We start from the raw sequence: 25,081 nt of genomic DNA, 5'->3' as shown, positions 1-25,081 counted from the left end.
GTTACCTCGCCGCAATAACCCAAGTGCCGCGTGTGGTGGGTTCGAATCCCACCCTGTTGGTCGTAGAGTGATGATATATAGCCTATAGCCTTCCTCGATAAATAGGCTATCTAACAGCGAAAGACTTTTTCAAATCGGACCAGTAGTTCCTGAGATTAGCGCGTTCAAACAAACAAACAAACTCTTCAGCTTTATAATATTAGTATAGATTTCATCTTAATCAATTCAGTAGTATTTGCGCGAAAGATTAACAAACATACATACATACATACTCACAAAGTTTCGCATTTATAATATTAGTAGGATTAATCAATGATGTCGTTACATTGCAGGTGCTGCACCTAGGCAGCGGCAACGATGCGAAGAAGAAGAAAGTGTTCAACAACATCCGGGACAACTCGGACCCCTCCGACAACTGGGACATGGTCGGCGAGCTCGGCGATGGCGCGTTTGGCAAGGTAATATACACTTTAATACTACATACTATAGGTGTGCGGTGATAGCCGAGTGGTTGCAGGTTCGAATCCGAGGCAACACAGATCTTGTCGGATATCCCTTAGTTCGATACCCCCCTAGTTAGATACCCCCTAGTTGAACACCCCCTAGTTGGATACCCCCTAGTTGAACACCCCCTAGTTGGATACCCACCTAGTCAGATACCCCCTAGTCGGATACCCGCTCGTCGGATATCCCCTAGTTGCATACTTCCTAGTTGAATATCCCCTAGTTGTATATCCCCTAGTTAGATACCCTCTAATTTGATACCCCTTGGTTAGATACCCTCTAGACGGATACACCCAAGTTGAACACCCCCTACTTGCATACCCCTTAGTCGGATACCCCCTAGTTGGAAACCCCCTAGTTGAATACCCCCTAGTCAGATACCTCCTTTTCGGATACCATCTAGTTTAATACCTACTAGTTGGATACCCCCTAGTTAGAAACCATCTTGTTTGATACCCTTCTAGTCGGATACATTCCTTATTGGAATACACCTCCTAATTAGATACACCACCTTTTTGGATACACCCTCAAGTTAAATACCATTTAGCTAATGCTACAATAATTTCCTCTACTTCTTACTTCCCCAGGTATACAAAGCCCAACACAAGACGACGGGCCAGCTGGCGGCGGCGAAGATGTGCGTGCTGGACAACGAGGACGACCTGGCCGACTTCACCGTGGAGATCGACATACTCACCGAGGTGCGCCACCCCAACGTCGTCGAACTGCACGAGGCATACTTTATAGATAACAAATTATGGGTACGTAATCTATTTAATAATATATAAGACTGAGTGACTGACCTAGTGATCCATCCACGCACAGCCCACACCACTGCACAGGCTGAAATTTGGCATGCAGATAGATGTTATGACTTAGGCATCCGCTAAGAAAGGATTTTGTTAAACTCGTTGTCCACCCCCAAGAGGCTAAAATAGGGGATGGACAAAAGCTAGTTCTATGTATAACTACTCACTTACTCAGCCGAATATAGTACTTTAACAATCTGACATACACCCTGTAGTGCCATCTACCGCCTCAAATTTAAATATACACTCTCATACTAACGCCATCTACCGGGTCCAATTGAAATATACACTCGCATACTAACGCCATCTACCGGGTCCAATAGAAATATGCACACGTTACATGCGCATATGAATGCCATATACCGGGTCCAATTGAAAAACACTCAAGATACATACGCGTACTAATGCCATCTACCGGGCCCAATTGATATATACACACGGTACATTCGTATAGTAACGCCATCTACCGAGTCCAAATGCAATATAAACACATAAAGGTATCGTACATGACGTCATATTAGTATGTTGTGTTAGTATATACGATGTAGCCGACTTCACCGTCGAGATCGACATACCGAGGTGCGGCACCCCAACGTCGTCGAACTGCACGAGGCATACTTTATAGATAACAAGTTATGGGTAAGATAACAATTTTATGCATAAAACTACTCTCTTAGAGCAAAATAGTAAGATAACATACTACTTATTTAACAGGCCCAAATTAGTACTTAAACAATCTTACACATACGCCTAGCAGCGCCATCTACCGCCTCCAATTTAAATATACATACGCATAGTAACGCCATTTACTACCATTGTGTTTATGTATGTATCCGTAATTTATATGAAGCGACTGCTAATCGGACCTCTACAACACAGTTACCTGGGTTATAACACGATACCCTTCGGTAAGACTGATAGTCAGACTTTCAAGCTTCTGACTACTATTAACGACTGTCAAAGATCTTCGAAAATGACAGCCAGGACCCACAATTTAACGTGCCTTCCGAAACACGGAGGAACTCGATATATATAAGATCGTCACCCATCCACAGAACAACCTCGGTAACCGTAGCTTAACCTCAGAGATCGATCCGTGCGGCTGTTGTTAATTAAGCCACGAGCTCCATCATTAAACACCTATATTTTCCCCAATTCCAGATGTTACTAGAGTACTGCGACGGTGGCGCCTTAGATTCAGTCATGGCTGAACTAGAGAAGGGTCTCTCCGAAGCGCAGATAGCGTACGTGTGCCGGGAGATGTGTCGCGGGCTGCAGTTCTTGCACTCGAGGAGGGTGATACATCGCGACCTGAAGGCGGGGAACGTGCTCGCTACTATGGCGGGAGGGGTGAAACTTGGTGAGTGGAATATATACTATAATTAATCTATGCTAATCACGCTACGACCAATAGTATATTAGTACATTTATACATATAATACATATTACATTATTTACATATCTATACTAACTAGCCGACCCGCGCAACTTCGCTTGCGTCACATAAGAGAGAATCTATACTAATATAATAAAGCTGAAGAGTTTGTTTGTTTGTTTGTTTGTTTGTTTGAACGCGCTAATGCTAGGAACTACTCGTCCGATTCGAAAAATTCTTTCAGTGTTAGATAGTTCATTTATCGAGGAAGGCTATAGGCTTTATATCATTACGCTACGACCAATAGGAGCAGAGTACCAATAAAAAATGTTACAAAAACGGGGAAAATATGATCCATTCACTCTTATGTGGCGCAAGCGAAGTTGCGCAGGTAGTTATATTATATACATATACTTATATAGAATTAGGTGTATTATACATACATAACGTCACGCCTTTTCCTCCAATATTGTAGACAGAAAACGCTACTTGGCTCCTTACAAACTTGTACGTAACATTTAAAACTAACATTACATTATTTATACAGCGGACTTCGGCGTGTCAGCTAAGAACAAGTCGACGCTGCAGAAGCACGACACATTCATCGGCACGCCGTACTGGATGGCGCCCGAGGTGGTGCTGTGCGAGACCTTCAGAGACCATCCTTATGACTTCAAGGTATGGAACACGTTATTACCGCTTTAGGGGTTATAATAATTATAACCCGGCGTCTAGGGTCGGCGGACTAAAGAACATAAGTCAAAAAGTCCAACTTTCCAGGAACAATAATAAACATTTTCTATTCCGTCTTGGAATTTTCAAATTGTGCGAGGCTGATAAGGTACACCACTTAGTATGTTGGAATTATTTCTTAGTGACTTAAGTGCTTTAGTCAGACGGCGTATTAAATTATTTGAAGTCGAGAGACCTAATAAAAAAATATCGAATTTTTTGACTTATGTTCTTTAGGCCGCCGATCCTACAATTATATGCTTGAGGGAAGATAGCGATAAATAAAGTGATTCACGATAAACAATATATATTTTCTGGTACTAGACTATAACAAAATATTACTACATATTAGGTCGGGGAAAAAGTATTTTCGCATTATAGTATGTATGAACTTGTAATAAAATCTTTTCTCTACACAAAAAAGCTCGATATTTGGGTACCTCACGAGCTCACTGAAAGAAACCTAATGTACCGTGTACTCATTTGTGATTCTTGAAGCCAAAGAGATTTTATTACAAGTTCATACATACTGTAACGCGAAAAGACTTTTTCCTCGACCTAATATTATGCAGTTAGCTGGTTTCAAGGAAACTGGGCCCTGTAGCCGATATCTGCTAGGACGACATTAATATTAACCATTTTATTTCTACTTCCAGGTGGACATCTGGTCACTAGGCATAACCCTGATCGAGTTCGCTCAGATGGAACCTCCTAACCACGAGATGACGCCGATGCGAGTATTACTCAAGATACAGAAGAGCGAGCCGCCCACGCTCGACCAGCCGTCGCGCTGGAGCAAGTCCTTCAATGACTTTATAGCGAGAGCTCTGGTCAAGGTAACATAGACTATATTATGTTGTTCTATTTCTTAACCCTTTGACCGCCACGGTCGGCTATACTTGACAAATAAGAAAGTGCTCACGACGCTTTAACCGGCAAATGTTGCAAAATATAACGTCGTGAGCACTTTCACAGTATAGCCGACCGTGGCGGTCAAAAGGTTAATTATAGATAGATAAGATTAGAATAAGAAATCACGGAGACGCCCAGTTCAAATACCACTATGCGGTCACCCATCTATGGAATGACCGGTGAGCTCAACTGGCTATGGGCGACCTGTGAACTTAACCGTACCTTTCTTTAAAATATCTAAAAAGCAGTTATTTATTGTCCTATTGTTTCTAGGACCCAGAGAAAAGGCCGACGGCGGTGGAACTGTTGAAGCACGAGTTTGTGAGCGGCAAGCTGGACTCCAAGCCGCTGCGGGACTTGCTGCTCGAGTACAGGGCTGAGGTCGTCGAGGAGGAGGTCGTGGACGATGACTCGGAGGTCAGTAGCCAAGTGACATGGTCTAGTATGCGTATCACGTATATCCAAAAAAATATATCATTGGACAACTCACACACGGTCGTCTGATTCCAAACCAAGCAGAGCTTGTACTGTAACCAGATAACTGATAAACATACTTATATACTTGTAAATACATACTTACATAGATACATTAACAAGCTCAGAACAGATACTTGTGCTCATCACACAAATATTAGTCCCGGGTGTGATTGGAACCACACGCGGCGCTACGGTTATTGCGGCGAGGTGACCACGTTAACCACACACACAAACGTGCAGTTAATGTTTGGAATAAAATCTCCGCAACTACATATTAGCGAATTTCTAAATATCGGCATCCAACTACTATACTTTATACTTCATACATATAATGGTATAAGCAGATGTGTTAAAAGTATGTTATAAGTATAATCCCCGGTTTCTGAGTACATTTAGCGGTAGTTTATCTATTCAATAGCGTTTTTATATGAGTTTTAATGCTATAAATAGTATTTTAATGAATAGATAAACTACCGCTAAGTGTATCTCAGAAAACGGGGGTTAATGCCACATAATTATGAAATAATGAAAATTGTATTTTTAAATAAATAAATTAAGCACATTACGTATTTATATCTATAATATATAACAATATATAATACTAACACGTGTGTACGCTTCTCGCACGCTTACTAACAACGGAAACTGCTGGCCTATTCTCGATGTAACTTTGTACAATAAACAGTCTAAGTCGAGGAAAGGCAAGCAGAAACCCAACAAGGAGCAGTATCAGAGAATTGGTTAGTATATAATTTAATAATAATTTTATAAATATTACTTTTATGTACGATATTTATGCCCAGTCTCTGAGGAGGCATTTAGCGGTAGTTTATCTATTCAATAGTGTTTAAGCTCATATAAACATGACAATTTGAATAGATAAACTACCGCTAAATGTACCTCAGAAACCGGGCATAAGAGATTTTTAATAACCGGCAAAATAACCTAAATATTTGAAGAAAATCATTACATACTACAAAGTTAATACTTTTTGCAGTGAATTTCAGCAAAATAAGATTATCACTAGAAAATAAACTAATTACTAAATTAGTGAAGTTTTAAGTTACTACCATAGTATTAGTTATAACTATAATAAACGACTAATAATGTCTCTGTTTGTCCAAGATTGCTATTTTTTTTAAAGATATTTTTCATATATAAACGAAGTAATCAATTATTTATTGGGCGTGTCAAAATAAGTTACTTTAGTTTAGCTCGCATAGTTGAGACAGTTTTTATATTTTTAAGCCCTAACTCATACTAATAAATATATTTTGCCACTTGCTCTTCGAATATTACTAATAGATGTATTTAATATATATAAATATGTATTAATTGCTAACATACGTTAATGTGAGAACGAATGGTTTACATTGCAAACGAATCGGCCTGTCAGCCGCCAGAGCGTCCGCCTGCGTCGAAGGTAAATAACTAACTAATATATTAGGTCGGGGAAAAAGTCTATTGGCATTATAGTATGTATGAACTTGTAATAAAATCTCTTTGGCTTCAACAATCACCAATGAGTACACGGTTCATTAGGTTTCTTTCAGTGAACTCGTGAGGTACCCAAATATCGAGTCTACGTGTAGAGAAAAGATTATATTACAAGTTCATACATACTATAATGCGAAAAGACTTTTTCCCCGACCTTATACATAGCAGTCACGAATATACCCTGTCACAACTAGTTTATTCCTCTTCGTCGCATAAAACCCGGAGTACAGTGGCGTAACTATAGCGTGCAAGGCCCTTAGCAAATTCATCGGATGGAACCCCAATATAAAAAAGTTGAACCACTTTTTTTATTCTATTCAAAATAATACTATCTCAATGCGAAATTTCATAGTTACCAGTCAACTATAGTCTAACAAGTTAGTAGAGAGTTTTAGCGTGCACGAATTATCTAGATTATAATGAACAATTCCGTGTATTTCGAATTTAAAGTACCGATCTATCAAACAGGTCACCGTCAGCTGTATAAGCCGAGTCACTGATGTTCTACATTCTGTATGTTGTATACCTCCGTACCGCGAACCTCTCTCTACTAAGTTGTTGAGCTATAACAGACCTTTGCAAGTGTAATGCTATATTTGTGACTGCTATAACGACGATAAATAACAGAAATGGTTTTGTTCTTATCAAATTATTATTATTATTTAAGTTAAATTTAATAATATTGCACGCTACTAACTCCTTACCAATTATTTTAGTTTTTTTTTAATATATTTAGTTTTACCCTCTTATTCACAAACACACTATAAAGCTATTTTAGTTAAAAAGCTACGATAATATGTTCTCTCTTTTACATTTCGCTAAGGAGTGAAAGGAACAAAACACTTTTTAAGTTTTTCATAACTTCATACATTTTTATGAATAAGAGGGTTATTTTTTATTTTAAAAGTACCTATTTTTGTATACTTTATGTTAATACACTACTACTACTATACTACTACTATCTATATCTTCACGCTTATGTTAACAGGAGCCGCGCAGCTCTCATATGCCTATGGAGGAAGATGACTCGACCTCCGTGCGCTCCGGCGAGACGCCCGATGTCAAGAGTGAGTTACATTTACTTATAATTTATATGATACTAGCTTTTACCCGCAACTTCATCCGCCACCTGAATTTGCCCATAGGAATGCGTCATTTTCCCAGAATAAAAAGTAGCCTATGTCGTTTCTCGGGTATCAAAATATCTCCATACCAAATTTCATGCAAATTGGTTTAGTAGTTTAGGCGTGATTGAGTAACAGACAGACAGACAGAGTTACTTTCGCATTTATAATATTAGTATGGATTATTTGTTTTAGCTCTCAGATAAATAATTAAGACTTCGGGATGAAATGTGATAGATAAATTGTTAAAATCAAAATCAAATTATTTATTAATTTAGGTTAAATATTGACAGTCATGATAGTCGTTGTTGAAGTTGCGGCTTAGATTATGTGTCATAAATTCCTGTTTGTCTATATGGATCTGAATGAGGCAAGGGAAGTTTGTAGGGATTGTAGCGAGTCACGAGTGGTGTTTTGGGACAAAGGTTACATATTTTTGTACATAATATGTACGTATGTATCCTATAGTCCATTAACCAGACAATTTTTTATAGCACATTAGTGTCTCACAACTGGGCAAAGTTTTCCTTCCGAATGAGAGAGGGTTGCACCTTGAGTCCACCGCGTTGGCAAAGTGCAAGTTGGGGACTTAGCACGTCTTAATGTTTAAAAAAAATTTTGGCATGCAAGGTTTCATCACGTAGAAGAGTTCGTGGTTTAGTTAACGACAGCCGCACGGATCGATCTCTGCGGTTAAGCCACGTTTCGAGGTTGTTCTGTGGATGGGTGACCATCTTACACATATCGAGTTCCTCAGTGTTTCGGAAAGCACGTTAAATTGTGGGTCTCGGCGGTCATTTTCGAAGATCTTTGACAGCCGTTAACAGTAGTCAGAAGCTTGAAAGTCTGAAAAAGGCTAAGCTGATATATTTAAGGTTTTATCACGATGTTTTTCTTCACCGTTAGAGCAACTGATATATTTTAAATATGTATATTAATCTATTGTTTTCCCCCCAGTGTCGGAGGAGCCCCTGGCGGGCAGCACGGCCGCCAGCCCCGCGCCCCGCGCGCCCCCCTCCCCCACCCCCGCCGCGCCCGCGCCCGCCGCCGCCGCGCTGCCCGCCGCCGCCAAGCGACCGCACGACGACGAGCACCCGCCTGCTGATAGGAAACCACCCGTGAGTTTATTACATTATATCACCTTCACCCCTGCGACGTGGTTGATAGTGTATGCGACAACAGCAAAGAGAGGTGTCGAGTTCAAATCCCGGATCGAAACAAAAATGTATTCCTAAATTATTTTATCAAGAAATGCTTAGTGAATTCCCCGATTCAGAAGTTGCCTTCTCATAGGTCATCTCAATTATCTGTAACACCGGACCATGAGAGTAATGTAATAGAGAATGTACGACATACTATAAACCAAAGTCCTGCATCATCAGCTTCAATGAAACTGAATCCTACATTATAATATGCCTATAACTACGACTGAAACAATATCTGTATCTTTATTACAGGCACCAAAAAAAGAAAAAGGCCCAGCGCCGCCCCCGCCATCGTCGAGCCCGCCGCCCCCTGCCCCGCCCCCCGCGCAGGCCCCGCCCCCCGCCACGCCCTCCGCCACGCCCACGCAGGCGCCGGGCCGCAAGCAGCCCGCGCCCCGCCCGCCCACCGCGCCGGCCACACCTACTTCACCTACGTCGCCCACGTCGCCGACCTCGCCGACGTCGTCCACGTCAGTGACGTCAGCAGCAAGTGTGACGTCACAAGCACAGCCGTCACCACCGAGAGATCCTTCGCCCTCGCATACAGGGAGACTTATTGTCGACCAGGTACTTACTTATTTATAAACCGTATGGTTAGTGGTGAACCTAATGTCAAAGTAGTTGAAGTGTTTGTCTGAACTCATGTTATGTTAACAAGTTAGACTTGTAACGTGCTCGAAGCATGGAGACGCTCAGCTCGAATACTATTACTTGTAAAAATCATTTGTCTGGTGCTGTATTTATGAAGTCTATGCCCAAAGGCGTAAGCCATTTTGTGGCTTAAGACATAATCCCACATATAATAGGCCTATTGCCATTTATGGTACCTGTAACTCAACTCAGCGTCAAAATCTTAAACTATTTTTGACGACTCAGAAATCACCTCCACACAAGTGGTCGCATGTTCGAACCCGAGGCAACACACCAATGACTTTTCGAAGTTATATGTGTATTATAAATAATTATCACTTGTTCCAATGGTGAAGGAAAACATCGTGAGGAAACCTTGCATGCCTAAAATTTGTTTAACACAGTTATTGAGAGCATGCAAAGTCCCCAACCCACACTTGGCCAGCGTGGTGGACTAAAGGCCTAACCCCTCCCTTATTACGGGAGGAGACCCTTGCCCAGCAGTGGGACAGTAATGGGTTAAATTTGAATTATATATTATGTTAATCATTAATCATATACCCTACCAATGGGACTATACAATCTATTTTTATTTCACTAAACCAAATATCTTTTAAATTTTCCCACAGGTATGTCGAGACGCGGAAAAAGCAGTAGAAAACAAAACCACAGATTTAAAAGACACACAAACACCAAACCAGGACACACAAGACTCCGTGTTGAATGAAGATATTGTCAGGAGTAGACCAAGCTCTATACATACGGACAAAATTGAAGGCAACCGGAGTACTGAAACCAATCGGCTAAGTTCGGAAACCACTCGGGAAAGTTCGGAAAATGTGCTAATAACTTCGGATAATGCCCACATAAGCTCGGATACCCGGCTTAGCGACAATAATCGTTCAAGTTCGGAGAGTACAAGACTTAGTTCGGAAACCACTCGGGTGTCTTCGGAAACCACTCGGGTGTCTTCGGAGAGTGCTCGGGTGAATGCCGAATTAAACCGGGTTACTTCGGAAGTGAATAGAGTCAGTGCAGAAATAAGCCGATTGGAGAAGAGTTATTCGAGACAGAGCTCTGTCGATGAGAGAGAAGAGAAGAGAAAGGAGAGACGGTCGCAGCAGAATAGTGTTGAAATTAGGCCTGTTACGGTGAGTGTTGTTTTTGTATTACAAATTGAAAATATCTTTTATTTCGTAAACTTCTTATAAGTACGAATTTTATACTCTCCACTGGTACACATAATATTACTTGTAATAAAATCTCCTTGGGCTTCAAGAATCACAAATGAGTACATGGTACAAGCTTTCTTTCAGTGAGCTCGCGAGGTACCCAAATATCGAGCTTTTTGTGTAGAGAAAAGATTTTATTACAAGTTCATACATACTATAATACGAAAAGACTTTTTCCCCGACCTAATATTTTGACGGAATAGAGCTTGTCCAAAGTGGTATGTGTTGGTTTTCGGGGTTTCAATATTCCCATATTGAGTTTAGTCATAAAAACTAGAAATAAACACTTCTATCTCTATATCTACCTAAAAAAAATTAAAAAACAAACCTTATTAGACAATGTAGGTAACCAAGTAACTGATAAACATTAAACATACTTATATAGCTACACTAGCTGACGCGCGCATCTTCGTTTGCGTCACCTAAGAGAATGGGTCAAAATTTTCCCCGTTTTTGTAACATTTTTCGTTGCTACTCCGCTCCTAATGACCGTAGCGTGATGTTATATAGCCTATAGCTTTCCTCGATAAATGGGCTATCTAACACTGAAAGAATTTTTCAAATCGGAACAGTAGTTCCTGAGATTAGCGCGTTCAAACAAACAAACAAACAAACAATCAAACAAACAAACAATCAAACAAACAAACAATCAAACAAACAAACAATCAAACAATCAAACAATCAAACAATCAAACAATCAAACAATCAAACAAACAAACAAACAAACTCTTCAGCTTTATTATATTAGTATAGATTAACAAGCTCAGAACAGATACTCGTGCTCATCACACAAATATTAGTCCCTGGTGTGATTGAACCACACGCGGCGCTACGGTTATTGCGGCGAGGTGACCATGTTAACCACACAGACAAACGTGCAGTTGAGACATTTTACTAATTTGTATATTTCGTTTCCAGCCACAACCCAAAGAATCATCACCATCGAAGGCCCGCGCACCGTCCCCACCGTCCCCGCCGTCGCTAGTGGTAGTGTCGCCGATGTCGCCGGTGACGTCAGTGTCGGCGACCACGTCGGTGTCGGCCGTGTCGCCCGTCGTGGTGCTGGTGGAACCTAATAGCTTAGCGGCCGCCGCGCCCGCTGGACTAGTGACTGTGACGACTACGCATCCGCCTGTACTTAGTACTGCTGCACCGGTGAGTGATCTATATGTTTGTACTAGAGTTCTAACGCAGCTATATCGGATGTGGAGATTTAGACATTTGCTATATTAAAAGCATGCGATTAACCTTCAAAAACATTCATTGAAATATCATATATTTTAACTAATTTCTGTGTCCCACTGCTGAGCAAAGGCCTCTCCCCTAGACTTCCAGTCCCCTCGGACGCTTGCTGCTTCCGGCCAATCTTCCAGGAACGCGTCTATGTCGTCCCGCTATCTCCGTTTGGGCCTTCCCCGTTGCCGCCGACCATCTTGTGGCACCCACTTCGTGGCTATATTAGCCCCATCTCTCAGGCTGCATCCGGTGAATATGTCCGGCCCAATTCCACTTTCCACCTAATTCATTAGCGAATTGAAAAAGAGAAAACATATTATAGTAGCTTTTTAACTAAAATAAGTTTATGGTGTATTTATGAATAAGAGGGTTAATGTAGTATGTTTGTCGCAGCTGCCGCCCAACGCAGTGACGATCTCGACGCTGCCGCCGCTGGCGGACGAGGTGGTGATCGTGGGCGCGGGCTCGTCCTCGGACGACGACTGCTTCGCGCCCTCCTCGCTGGACTCGCTCGACACCACGCACTCCTACACAGGTACACGCACAGTAACGCTACGTTGTACCCGACTGAGCGTACATACAGGTTGATTTAAAAAAAAACGCATCATGAATACTCTTTTCATAGGGAAAGAAAGATATAAATTTAACCCATTACTGTCCCACTGATGGGCAAGGGTCTCCTCCCGTAATGAGGGAGGGATTAGGCCTTGAGTCCACCACGCTGGCCAAGTGCGGGTTGGGGACTTTGCATGCCCTCAATAAATGTATTAAACAAATTTTAGGCATGCAAGGTTTCCTCACGATGTTTTCCTTCACCGTTGGAGCATGTGATAATTATTTCTAAAACACACATAACTTGGAAAAGTCATTGGTGTGTTGCCTCGGGTTCGAACCTGTATCAACTTATACCACTCGGTTATCACTGCTCACTGCACTATTAGGGGAAAGCAAGATACTTAATTTATCTAGTCACAAGTAGACTAGTATTTTTCAGCAAATATAATGCTTATAACATTAACTTTTACCGATTATTTTTAATCGGTGGCACAATCGTAGTAATCTCTATGTGTAACTCATCACTAAGTGGGCGGTACCCGTCCATGAAGTACTAATATTATTTGTATGACATTTTCACGTCAGCAATACAAAACTTTATGAGTTATTCCGTTCGGATCCCCAATACTGATACCCTAGTATTTTAAAATTATTTTCTATTCCGGTCTGATCCCCCGTATATAAACATTGTAATAAATTTAAATATTTCATTCCGATCGGATACCCTGACTGTTTATATACGGGGGATCAGACCGGAATAGAAAATCATTTTAAAATACTAGGGTATCAGTATTGGGGATCCGAACGGAATAACTCAACTTTATGAACGTGAACTGTCAAAAGACTAATAATATAATGGACAAAGTATAGTTAAGTTTATAAGTACTCATTATTTTTAACTTTTGTTACAGAGAAGACAAGAGGTCGTCGTCTGGACAGCAGCGAAGTCCTAATCTTAAGTCCGGCCGCCGCCGCCACTGATTCAGGCGTGTTCGACGATAGTGTCACTAATGGACTGAACTTGGTAAATATTATGTGATATTATTGTATACTATAACCCCGAGGCGCCCATAGCCAGTTGCGCTCACTGGTCGGTAAACGATCCGTGGGTTAAGCAACCATTGGCGCGGTCATTCCATAGATGGTTGACCGCATAGTGGTATTTGAACTGGGTGTCTCCGTGCTTCGGAGGGCACGTTAAAAGTCAGTCCAGGTTGTTGTCTACTAAGATAACAGTCGTTAAGCGACGTCAAAGGCCTCTCGGGCGGCTTGAACAACTTTGACACTAGGTTGACCACTGACCATACGACAAACAAACCATTGTATACTAGATGAAAATCTGGCTTCGCTTAGGTCAAATGTGGCTCATAATTCTATGGCTGTTATCGCAATCAGCCAATCTCAAGTTAAAGAAAAGAAAATGTAATAACAAAGAGTATATTATAAGAAGTGTGAGGAGCTCGTGGCTGAGTGAACAACAGCCGCGCGGATCGATCTCTGAGGCTAAGCTACGCTTGCCGAGGTTGTCCTGTGGATGGGTGATCAACTTATACATATCGAGTTTCTGCGTGTTTCGGAAGGCACGTTAAATTGTGGGTCCCGGCTGTCATTTTTAAAGATCTTTGACAGTCGTTAACAGATGCTTAAAAGTCTGACAACCAGTCTTACCGAAGGGTATCGTGTTATAACCCAAGTAACTGTGTTTTACGGGTGCGATAGACAGTCGCTCTATGTAAAATACTGATATTCAACTGCCTATTTCAACATAGTTTGGAAGAAAGGCTAGGATCAAAAAATTTGACATAATAATATATAAAAGTTTCTAAAATAAACACGTCATATTATTACTATATCTAAAGCTGGTACAGTATATGTATAATAGAATACGGGAATTAACGCGAACACGCATTTTACCTTAAAATGCCTAACGTTTCGGCGCAGGTTGCACTCGCCGTGTTCGCGTTAATTCCCGTATTCTATTATACATTAAACATGCAACGCGACAGTTTAAAAGTTATGAGTGGTACATTATTATAAACGGTAGGTACAATATCTGGTGGTCTTCTCACTAGGCATGCCTGTGTTGAGAAGACCGACTACGATCTAGGGAGAACTGAATTTTATTTATAAATCTGATGTAAATTTTTTGTTTTACAGGATACGTCACACGTGTCAGTCGTGACGGTCGGTAACGAAGAGGTTCGGGTTCGAGACTCGGCCGCCACACATATAGCGTTAGGCTCCGTCAGTACGAGGTTAAGTCCGGACAGCTTTGAAAGGTAAATACTATTTATTAACTAGCATTGCGCCCGCAGCTTTGCCCGCGTGGAAATTCACCCCCTTCGTAGAGAATTTCCAAAAACACCTACCCCTGGTTACTGTAGTTTATCTATTCAAAAGCGTTTTTTTACATGATTTTAAACGCTATAGAATAGATAAACTGCCGCTAAATGTACCTCAGAAACCGGGGTTAGTGATTAAAATAGTCCCTAATAAGCGATTTAACAAGAATTTTTATATTCTTCTTACATCAAAACAAAAAAAAAATGCATTGCTGCAGAAAAAAATGCATTTCCTTATACATATATTTATTTCGCTATAATTATCAACTTTCAACTCATTTTTTTGATTTGTCATTTTTTAAACCCAATACTGTCCCACTGCAGGGCAAGTCTCCTCTCCCAAACGAGGAGGAGGGGTTAGGCCTTGAGTCCACCACGCTGGCCAAGTGCCGGTTGGGGACTTATATTTTCATTAATTTTAAATTTTATACTAACTTGCTATACCTTTCCACAGGAGATCCCAATCCGACAGTGGTTCAGTCGCCTCCTCATCATCGAGGGTGGCGCAGGACGCAGACTCGCTGGCCACCAGCGCCACCACCAACACCACCACGTCGCACGATGACCAGCTCCATCTGGCACATCTGAACGTCAATGGAGGCACCAGGTACCGTACCTTTACGTTACTAGAGAAATCATTTTGAATATCCCGACCTGCCTTTCTACTAAAAAAAATGACTACTGAAGTCATAATCAGTTCGAGTCACTGTTTGGTAAATGATAATACTTTTTTAAGGTTTAGTACCCAAAGGGTTAAACGGGACCCTAATACTAAACCTCTGCTGTCTGCGTGTCTCAAGGATGTTTCTTATAAACCGTGATAGATATATAGTAAGAAAGCTGAAATTATCACAAATTATGTATTTCCGTTGCTACTAGAACAACAAATACAAAAAAATTTAAAATATTTATTAAGGGGGTCCCCATACAATAATCGTGTTTTTGGTACGGAACCTTTGTTTGTTTGTGTTTTTGGCGTCCAAGGTTTCATTACGATGTTTTCCTTCATTATTGGAACAAGTGATAATTATTTCTAATACACACATCACTTGGAAAAGTCAGTGGTGTTGCCTTGGGTAACCCCTACCCCCTCTCGCATTCAAAGAAGATCCTTGCCCAGCAGTGGGATATTAGCTATATTATTAATATTTGTATGTATGTTTGTCACAGAGTGAACACGGAACAGAACCTCGACAATGGAGAACAAGTGGTGCTAAGAAGAAAGAACCAAGATGGACAGCCTGTTAATAGGATACAAAGGTAATATAACAATAGTAATATACTATCATATTTAAAAAGACAACTCCCGCACTAAGAATTGCTCTTGTGTCGCGGGGACTTTTATAAACATAAACAACGGACACAAAGTACAACCAGATCCGAAACGAGGAAAGTGGAGTGAAATGTGGGAATCGAACCCACGACCTCTCGACGCAATGGTAGTGATAGTGACATAAACCACTGCGCCACGGAGACAGCCATATATTATTACTAGCGGACCCGACAGACGTTGTCCTGTCTAATAAATTAAAAAAATATTTAAAAAAACATTGTCCAGCGGTCAAAATTGTGAATCTAAACCATTCTCAGATCCCCTTGAACACACACAAAAAAAATCATTAAAATCGGTCCAGTCGTTTGAGAAGTTCAGTGACATACACACTTACAAGAGAATTATATATATAAAGATTTGAAATTGAATAAAATATTATTCCTCATATTATTAACCAGCGCCCATCCGAGCCTTTGACCGCGTGTGCTTTTTAGTTTTCCAGTTACAACAAATTGTTTTTATTCAATTATACAAACAATCCCCCTTCTTACTGTCTTCGGGGAGGTTATTACCAAAAAATCCTCTCTTAGTGCTCCTCTACACTTACTAAGGAATGTTCATAGCAAATGTGTCTACGCTCAGTAGTTTCAACTGTGCGTCTGAATACTAAATACTACTATTTCCTTAGGTCAAAGGAAGACATCCACATGGCCAACTTGAAGAAGAAGACACGCAAACGTACCAGAAAGTTTGAGATAGATGGTGTTATCGTCACTACTACCACGTCTAAGGTAAGCACTTGTATTATATAAATAAAGACTTGTTACTGTCCCACTGCTGGACATCGGTCTCTCTCCTGAAGGAGTTGCCTTGAGTCCACCCTAATGACTTAGTGCGAAGAACTTTTAAATTTTTTTAGTTGTAGTAGTTTTTAGTATGATTTCATTAGGCTGATCGACTGCGGGTTGTAATATTTGTGTTCTTATAGGCGCACAAACATGCAATGTTTTTCACCGTTAATACAAACAAACAAATATCTTTGAGTAATATTAAAGCTATCTTAAATCTATACTAATATTATAAAGCTGAAGAGTTTGTTTGTTTGATTGTTTGTTTGAACGCGCTAATCTCACGAACTACTGGTCCGATTTGAAAAATTCTTTCAGTGTTAGATAGTCCATTTATCGAGGAAGGCTATAGGCTATATATCATCACGCAACGACCTAAAGGAGCGGAGTTGCAATAAAAAATGTTACAAAAACAGGGAATATTTTGACCCATTCTCTCTTATGTGACGCAAGTGAAGTTGCGTGGGTCAGCTAGTAAATAAAATAAGGCGTAAACTTATTAATAAAGGTTCTTGAAAGATAAGTCCCAAAGCTGCATTTGGATAACGTGAGGAAATCAAATCCTGCGTCTTAGTTTTAACTTGTGCCCAGCAGTGGGCTAGACTGAACTTGATTATTTTATAATTAAAAACCAATATTTTTATCTTCTATTCAATCATTTCAATATGAACAATATAGAAATCATAAAACTTTGTTGTAAAATGTTAATAATTTTAATACGTACATACATACATAAAATCACGTCTTCTTCCCATAGGTTAAGACAGACAATTGTTACTGTATTATTTTGTAAACCTCCTACTTTATAACAGGTTAAACTCAATATTAACTCTTATTATTGTGTCCAGGTGATCTGGGGTGACGAAGAGAGCGGCCGCACGTGGGACGACCACGCGCTCCGCAAGCAAGAGCTGCGAGAGATCAAGATGCTGCAGAAGCAGGAGCAGAAGCAGTTCCAGGACCTCAACGCGAAGGAGGCGCAGCTCAGGGACCAGCAGGATAAGAGGTATGGGGACACATACCAACATATTAGCATTTTTTATTAAGAATATTTTTTATGTAGTAAGCTGGTTAAGTAACAACAGGCGCGGGAATTATTTTTTTCAGGTTAAAATATGCTTTACAAACTTCATGTTAAATGTGTGCTACTGTCGCACAAGAGGTCTCGGGTTCGAATCCTTGGTCGGGCCAAAAAGTCTTCCCTGAGATATTCTGTTAACAACTTCTTAGAAATTGCCCGGAGTTAGGAAGTTTTAATATTGTGTTTATCGAGTTTCTCCGTGTTTCGGAAGATACGGTAAATTGTGGGTCGAAGCTCTCATTTTTGACAAATGTTCGATTCGAACGATCTTTGACAATCGTTACTAGTTATCAGAAGATTGACCAGTCTTATTGACGAGTATCGTGAAAAGTACTTGTATTCAGTTGCATCCGGTGAGACTGGAAGTCGACTCCAACATAATTTGAAGGAAGGTTGATTTTGATGTGAAATATTTTGTTGTTTTAACGGTCAAGTAATAAATATAATAGGATAATTGACACATAGTCATTAGATTCCAAATTTAGCAGAGCTTTTACTGTAACTAAATAAATGATAAACATACTTATATACCTGTAAATACATACTTGTATAGATACATTAACAAGCTCAGAACAGATACTCGTGCTCATCACACAAATATTAGTCCTGGGTGTGTATCACCACACGCGGCGCTACGGTTATTGCAGCGAGGTGACCACGTTAACCACACAGACAAACGTAAATTTTGATGTAAAGGCTAAGTTCATATAATCACGCGGAGCCGCGCGAAACTTTCTGCCGCGCGGTACATAATTGGAGTAAACAGCTAGTATTGTCTACATCACCGCGCGGTAACAGAAACGAGAAACCGCGCGGTTTCTCGCGGTTCAAGAACTATCGCGCGGGTCGTAGCGCGGTGATGTAGACGATACTAGCTGTTTACTTCGATCTTGTACCGCGCGGTCGAAATAACCAAAGTTTTCAAACTGTTTGTCAAGTGCCACATTAAACCTATATCTCCCCCAGGTTCGAGGCCGAGCTAGTCTCTTTAGGCCGGGCGCACGAGTCGGACCTGGAAGCCCTGGCCCGGGCGCAGCGCGGCGCGGCCGAGCGCGCCGAGCAGCAGCTGGAGGCCGAGCTGCGCCACGCCGCCAAGCGCCTGCGCGCCGACCACGAGCGAGACCTCAAGCACTTCCGAGACACGCTCAAGTCCGAGCTACGGCTGCTCAAACAGGTACTTACGCTAGAATTTGTACTTTTAGTTCATACTACGATACCTCCGAAGTATACTGAGTCGTCTAACAAATTTAAGTATTTAGTAGCTCGTGGCTTAGTTTACAACAGCCGCACGGATCGATCTCTGAGGATAAGCTACGCTTGCCGAGGTTGTTCCGTGGATGGGTGACCATCTTATACATATCGAGTTCCTCCGTGTTTCGGAAGGCACGTTAAATTGTGGGTCCCGGCTGTCAATTTCGAAGATCTTTGACAGTCGTTAACAGTACTGCCGTCCTCTAACTATAATGCCGTTATCTACAAATACAATTTTTCGAGATATTCGTTAAAAAGGCGCTAGAAAAGAAATATGCAATGCTGTTTCGTAACTATCTGGAAACTGCGATTTGAAATATCTTTAGCAGCATCAGGAAACAGCATTGCATATTTCTTTTCTCGTGCCTTTTCGTGAATATCTCGAAACAAAATGCCGTTATCTACAAAATTGTTTTTGTAGATAACGGCATTATAGTTAGAGGACGGCGGAATAAGCGAGCAGCCTCTCGAGGCAATATCTCGCTCATTTCGCTTTAAAGAAGAGACTGAGATATTGCTTCGCGAGGCTGCTATACATCGACGCGCGGCAGTCTTCGGGCGTTGCCGGCATCCGCTCGGGAAGGTCCGTGAGCAGCGAAGACGTGGCGCCCGCGCCGGCCGCGCGTAAAATAGAATATGTGCTACAAGCCTTTTTTCAAATTTAGATACTTTTTTGCAAGCCATCGCTGATATGATCCGTGTATGTCTTTCTAGGGCGTTCTCTCAACGTTTTCAAAGATATTTTTATATGTAATATTGTTATAGGAAGTAGAGCTAGTGGCGAAGGACCGTCGCAAGGAAGCATACCGTCAGCGTCGAGCGAGACTGGACGCCGAGCACGCCGAGCGCGAGCGAGCATTCGTGGCCGCGCTCGCCGACGCGGGGGACGCGGTGCTGAGGCGGATACATGACGCGCATCGTGACCGCCAGGCGCTCGCCGACCGACAGTACCTGCAGCAGAGGCACCAGGTACAGTACTACTACTACTGATCGTACTTCGTGACGCGGGGGACGCGGTGCTGAGGCGGATACATGACGCGCATCGTGACCGCCAGGCGCTCGCCGACCGACAGTACCTGCAGCAGAGGCACCAGGTACAGTACTACTACTACTGATCGTACTTCGTGACGCGGGGGACGCGGTGCTGAGGCGGATACATGACGCGCATCGTGACCGCCAGGCGCTCGCCGACCGACAGTACCTGCAGCAGAGGCACCAGGTACAGTACTACTACTACTGATCGTACTTCGTGACGCGGGGGACGCGGTGCTGAGGCGGATACATGACGCGCATCGTGACCGCCAGGCGCTCGCCGACCGACAGTACCTGCAGCAGAGGCACCAGGTACAGTACTACTACTACTGATCGTACTTCGTGACGCGGGGGACGCGGTGCTGAGGCGGATACATGACGCGCATCGTGACCGCCAGGCGCTCGCCGACCGACAGTACCTGCAGCAGAGGCACCAGGTACAGTACTACTACTACTGATCGTACTTCGTGACGCGGGGGACGCGGTGCTGAGGCGGATACATGACGCGCATCGTGACCGCCAGGCGCTCGCCGACCGACAGTACCTGCAGCAGAGGCACCAGGTACAGTACTACTACTACTGATCGTACTTCGTGACGCGGGGGACGCGGTGCTGAGGCGGATACATGACGCGCATCGTGACCGCCAGGCGCTCGCCGACCGACAGTACCTGCAGCAGAGGCACCAGGTACAGTACTACTACTACTGATCGTACTTCGTGACGCGGGGGACGCGGTGCTGAGGCGGATACATGACGCGCATCGTGACCGCCAGGCGCTCGCCGACCGACAGTACCTGCAGCAGAGGCACCAGGTACAGTACTACTACTACTGATCGTACTTCGTGACGCGGGGGACGCGGTGCTGAGGCGGATACATGACGCGCATCGTGACCGCCAGGCGCTCGCCGACCGACAGTACCTGCAGCAGAGGCACCAGGTACAGTACTACTACTACTGATCGTACTTCGTGACGCGGGGGACGCGGTGCTGAGGCGGATACATGACGCGCATCGTGACCGCCAGGCGCTCGCCGACCGACAGTACCTGCAGCAGAGGCACCAGGTACAGTACTACTACTACTGATCGTACTTCGTGACGCGGGGGACGCGGTGCTGAGGCGGATACATGACGCGCATCGTGACCGCCAGGCGCTCGCCGACCGACAGTACCTGCAGCAGAGGCACCAGGTACAGTACTACTACTACTGATCGTACTTCGTGACGCGGGGGACGCGGTGCTGAGGCGGATACATGACGCGCATCGTGACCGCCAGGCGCTCGCCGACCGACAGTACCTGCAGCAGAGGCACCAGGTACAGTACTACTACTACTGATCGTACTTCGTGACGCGGGGGACGCGGTGCTGAGGCGGATACATGACGCGCATCGTGACCGCCAGGCGCTCGCCGACCGACAGTACCTGCAGCAGAGGCACCAGGTACAGTACTACTACTACTGATCGTACTTCGTGACGCGGGGGACGCGGTGCTGAGGCGGATACATGACGCGCATCGTGACCGCCAGGCGCTCGCCGACCGACAGTACCTGCAGCAGAGGCACCAGGTACAGTACTACTACTACTGATCGTACTTCGTGACGCGGGGGACGCGGTGCTGAGGCGGATACATGACGCGCATCGTGACCGCCAGGCGCTCGCCGACCGACAGTACCTGCAGCAGAGGCACCAGGTACAGTACTACTACTACTGATCGTACTTCGTGACGCGGGGGACGCGGTGCTGAGGCGGATACATGACGCGCATCGTGACCGCCAGGCGCTCGCCGACCGACAGTACCTGCAGCAGAGGCACCAGGTACAGTACTACTACTACTGATCGTACTTCGTGACGCGGGGGACGCGGTGCTGAGGCGGATACATGACGCGCATCGTGACCGCCAGGCGCTCGCCGACCGACAGTACCTGCAGCAGAGGCACCAGGTACAGTACTACTACTACTGATCGTACTTCGTGACGCGGGGGACGCGGTGCTGAGGCGGATACATGACGCGCATCGTGACCGCCAGGCGCTCGCCGACCGACAGTACCTGCAGCAGAGGCACCAGGTACAGTACTACTACTACTGTGTACAACTTAGTGTCAAAGTTGTTCAAGCCGCCCGAAACGCCTTAAGGCTCAGTTCATATGACCGCGACATGATGTAATGAGCACGTTTGTTATGACATGAGCATAGCAATTTTTGGTCTTCGCATTTGACAGCTGGAAAAATCAAAGACAAGTTCCCTACACTTAATAATAAATACTAAAACTTTTCAACTAAATATTACATTTTCTGCACAGATAATGCGAACCCGCGAGGCAGCACTATGGGAGCTCGAAGAGAAGCAGATACATGAGCGTCACCAGCTAGCGAAGCGACAGCTCAAAGACGAGTTCCTGCTCAGACGACATCAGATGCTGGTCAGACATGACAAGGAACTGGAACAGATTAAGAGGTAAGCGCACCAGGTTAGGCAGGCTCAACGCCTTGGTGGTTTAGTGGGTAGGCCTTGCCCTTCTGGTTCGGAGAGCCCCACATACCCCAGCGCTCCCCCGGGCGTTGGGGATGCAATTTCATGCATTAACCAAGTAAAAAAAAGGCTGGGAATGACGCGGAGTATCCAATTGGAGGTACCGCGTCCTGGCCACTTTATGGTGACTGTTGAAGGAACACCGTCAGGTTTTTAGTCGGTATGCCCAAATTTAAGCCGGAACGCCTTGCCGGCGGGAGAGCCCGACAGACCCCCGCTTTCCTCCCTGGAGCGAGACATGCAGTAATGCATTTCCCTGACAAAAAGAAGGTAGAGTCAGTTAGTCAGCGTAGTCAGTCAGTCAGTCAGTGAGTAGACAGTCAGTCAGTGATCAGTCAGTCAATTATTGAGTCAGTCATTGAATCAGTCAGTCAGTCATTGAGTCAGTCAGTCAGAGAGTAGTCAGTTGGTCAGTGAGTGAGTGAGTCAGTCAGTCAGTCAGTGAGCCAGTTAGTAGTTTGGCGAAATTGAATAAAATTATGATATTAGTTACAAATATAGACTTTAACATTTTCTCTATTTGCTCATTACAGAAAGAACACCCGCAAAGAGGAGGAGCTAGCTAAATGCCAGGCTTTAGAGAAGCGCTCGCTGCCCAAGCGCATCCGAGCTGAGCAGAAGGCGAGAGAGATGATGTTCCGCGAGTCGCTGCGCATATCCGCCACCAGCGCGCCCAGCCACGAGGACGAGAGGGAAAGACTTAAGAAGGTATATATAATTTTTTTTTGTTAGCCTGTACTGTCCCACTGCTGGGCAACGGCCTCTTCCATTTTCTTCCAGTTCCCTATATATCATAACTATTTTGTTTATAAACGGATAAAAAAAAGAAAAATAAATAGCCGATTAATGTCTCGTTGCTGGGCAAGGGTCTCTTCCCAAACGTGGGGCCTTGAGTCCACCACGTTGGTGACTTTGCATAACTTCAAGAACTGTGTTAAAGAACTCTCAGGCATGCAAGGTTAGATCATGATGTTTTCCTTCACCGTTATAACAAGTGATAATTATTATTTCTAATACACACATAGCTTGGAAAAGTCATTGGTGTGTTGCCTCGGATTCGAATCCTCGAACTCTTGCGTGAGATACAAATTGCTGGAAATTTGCATGTGACTTAATAATGTATGTTTGTTTGCAGTTCCAAGAGAACGAGAAGCGTCGGTACAGAGCTGAGCAACAGAGACTCGCGACCAAACACGCCAAAGCGAGGGAGGAGCTCAAAGCAGCCGGCGAGGTAACTACATTCACTATTACTTAAATACAGAACAGAATTCTTCGAACTTTCATCTACTCAGTCGTATTTTCATGATCAAAGAGTCAAATTCACATACTATATATTATTAAGTGCTCCTCTACACTTTCTAAGGAATCTTCATATTAAATTTTAATTTCAAGTTTCTACACTCAGTAGTTTTTGCTGTGCGTTGTACATCGGTCAGTCACTCAGTAACGGAAGAGTTTTACATAATATAGTATAGGTCGGGGAAAAATTCTTTTCGCATTATAGTATGTATGAACTTGTAATAAAATCTCTTTGGCTTCAAGAATCACAAATGAGTACACGGTTCATTAGGTTTCTTTCAGTAACCTCGTGAGGTACCCAAGAAACGAGCTTTTTTGTGTAGAGAAAAGATTTTATTACAAGTTCATACATACTATAATGCGAAAATACTTTTCCCCGACCTAATATAATGATTAGTTTGTAATCTACTCTTAAATTTAATTAAATGTAGGATCTTATTTCTTTTCACTAGATTTAATCAGTGACTTTGCTATATTTAATCCAAATATGTTCATCCGATCTGAGTTGAAAGATAGTAAGCTATATATCTAAAAATACATATGTCTGCCCCCAGGCGTTACTCCGCGAGCTGGAGCAGTACCAGAACGAGAAGCGCAAGGCTCTGATGAACCACGAGAGCAACAAGATGAAGACGGTCGAGGAGAGGTACTCCCAGGAGCTGAAGGAGTGGCGCGCCACCCTCGGTGACAGGAAACTGGTGAGTACTTGCACTGTACATGTAGGGGTCTGAAATATAGGGGACAAAAATGTAGGGGTCTCAAATGTAGGGATCAAAATAGCAGGGGTTTAAAATGTAGGGGTCAAAAATGTGTGTTGAAAAGATGAAACCGAATGCAGAAACGCACCCCAAATCAATTCTTGAGCCCGGTTGCCACCGCGAGCGAAAATAACTTTAATTCTAAACTTTGACACTAGTTTGACCACTAACCATACGACAAGAAGAAGATTGACCCTTTGACCGCCACAGTCGGTTATACTCGACAAATCAGAAAGTGCTCACGATGCTTTCGTCGGCAAATGTCGACAAAAATATAGCGTTTTGAGCACGTTCTGATTTGTCGAGTATTGCCGACCGTGGCGGTCAAAGGGTTCTCCTTATCGTATGGTTAGTGGTCAACCTAGTGTCAAAGTTGTTCAAG

General features: G+C 43.3%; 1 protein-coding gene across 2 annotated transcripts in view; it reads left to right on the top strand.

Moving 5' to 3' along the window:
* Positions 1-25,081, top strand: part of Slik (Sterile20-like kinase) — a 56,962-nt gene that overhangs the window by 22,122 nt on the left and 9,759 nt on the right. The window contains exons 3-26 of one of the 2 annotated variants that reach the window (XM_076133250.1): positions 333-458; positions 1,092-1,265; positions 2,475-2,673; positions 3,236-3,366; positions 4,077-4,256; positions 4,606-4,749; positions 7,295-7,373; positions 8,388-8,548; positions 8,888-9,202; positions 9,895-10,416; positions 11,416-11,652; positions 12,127-12,268; positions 13,200-13,312; positions 14,446-14,567; positions 15,085-15,237; positions 15,801-15,890; positions 16,592-16,694; positions 17,600-17,757; positions 18,799-19,006; positions 19,849-20,052; positions 22,413-22,567; positions 23,176-23,350; positions 23,778-23,873; positions 24,496-24,639. In XM_076133250.1, the coding sequence (XP_075989365.1) occupies positions 333-458; positions 1,092-1,265; positions 2,475-2,673; positions 3,236-3,366; positions 4,077-4,256; positions 4,606-4,749; positions 7,295-7,373; positions 8,388-8,548; positions 8,888-9,202; positions 9,895-10,416; positions 11,416-11,652; positions 12,127-12,268; positions 13,200-13,312; positions 14,446-14,567; positions 15,085-15,237; positions 15,801-15,890; positions 16,592-16,694; positions 17,600-17,757; positions 18,799-19,006; positions 19,849-20,052; positions 22,413-22,567; positions 23,176-23,350; positions 23,778-23,873; positions 24,496-24,639 (4,131 nt within the window). Of the gene's footprint in view, positions 1-332; positions 459-1,091; positions 1,266-2,474; positions 2,674-3,235; positions 3,367-4,076; positions 4,257-4,605; positions 4,750-7,294; positions 7,374-8,387; positions 8,549-8,887; positions 9,203-9,894; positions 10,417-11,415; positions 11,653-12,126; positions 12,269-13,199; positions 13,313-14,445; positions 14,568-15,084; positions 15,238-15,800; positions 15,891-16,591; positions 16,695-17,599; positions 17,758-18,798; positions 19,007-19,848; positions 22,175-22,412; positions 22,568-23,175; positions 23,351-23,777; positions 23,874-24,495; positions 24,640-25,081 lie in introns of those variants that run through there. The other variant, XM_076133249.1, reaches the window with a different exon arrangement.

Source organism: Anticarsia gemmatalis, chromosome 29 (genome assembly GCF_050436995.1).
Source record: "Anticarsia gemmatalis isolate Benzon Research Colony breed Stoneville strain chromosome 29, ilAntGemm2 primary, whole genome shotgun sequence".
NCBI classification, from domain to species: Eukaryota; Metazoa; Arthropoda; class Insecta; order Lepidoptera; family Erebidae; genus Anticarsia; species Anticarsia gemmatalis.
This window is presented reverse-complemented; position numbering and strand designations above follow the sequence as displayed.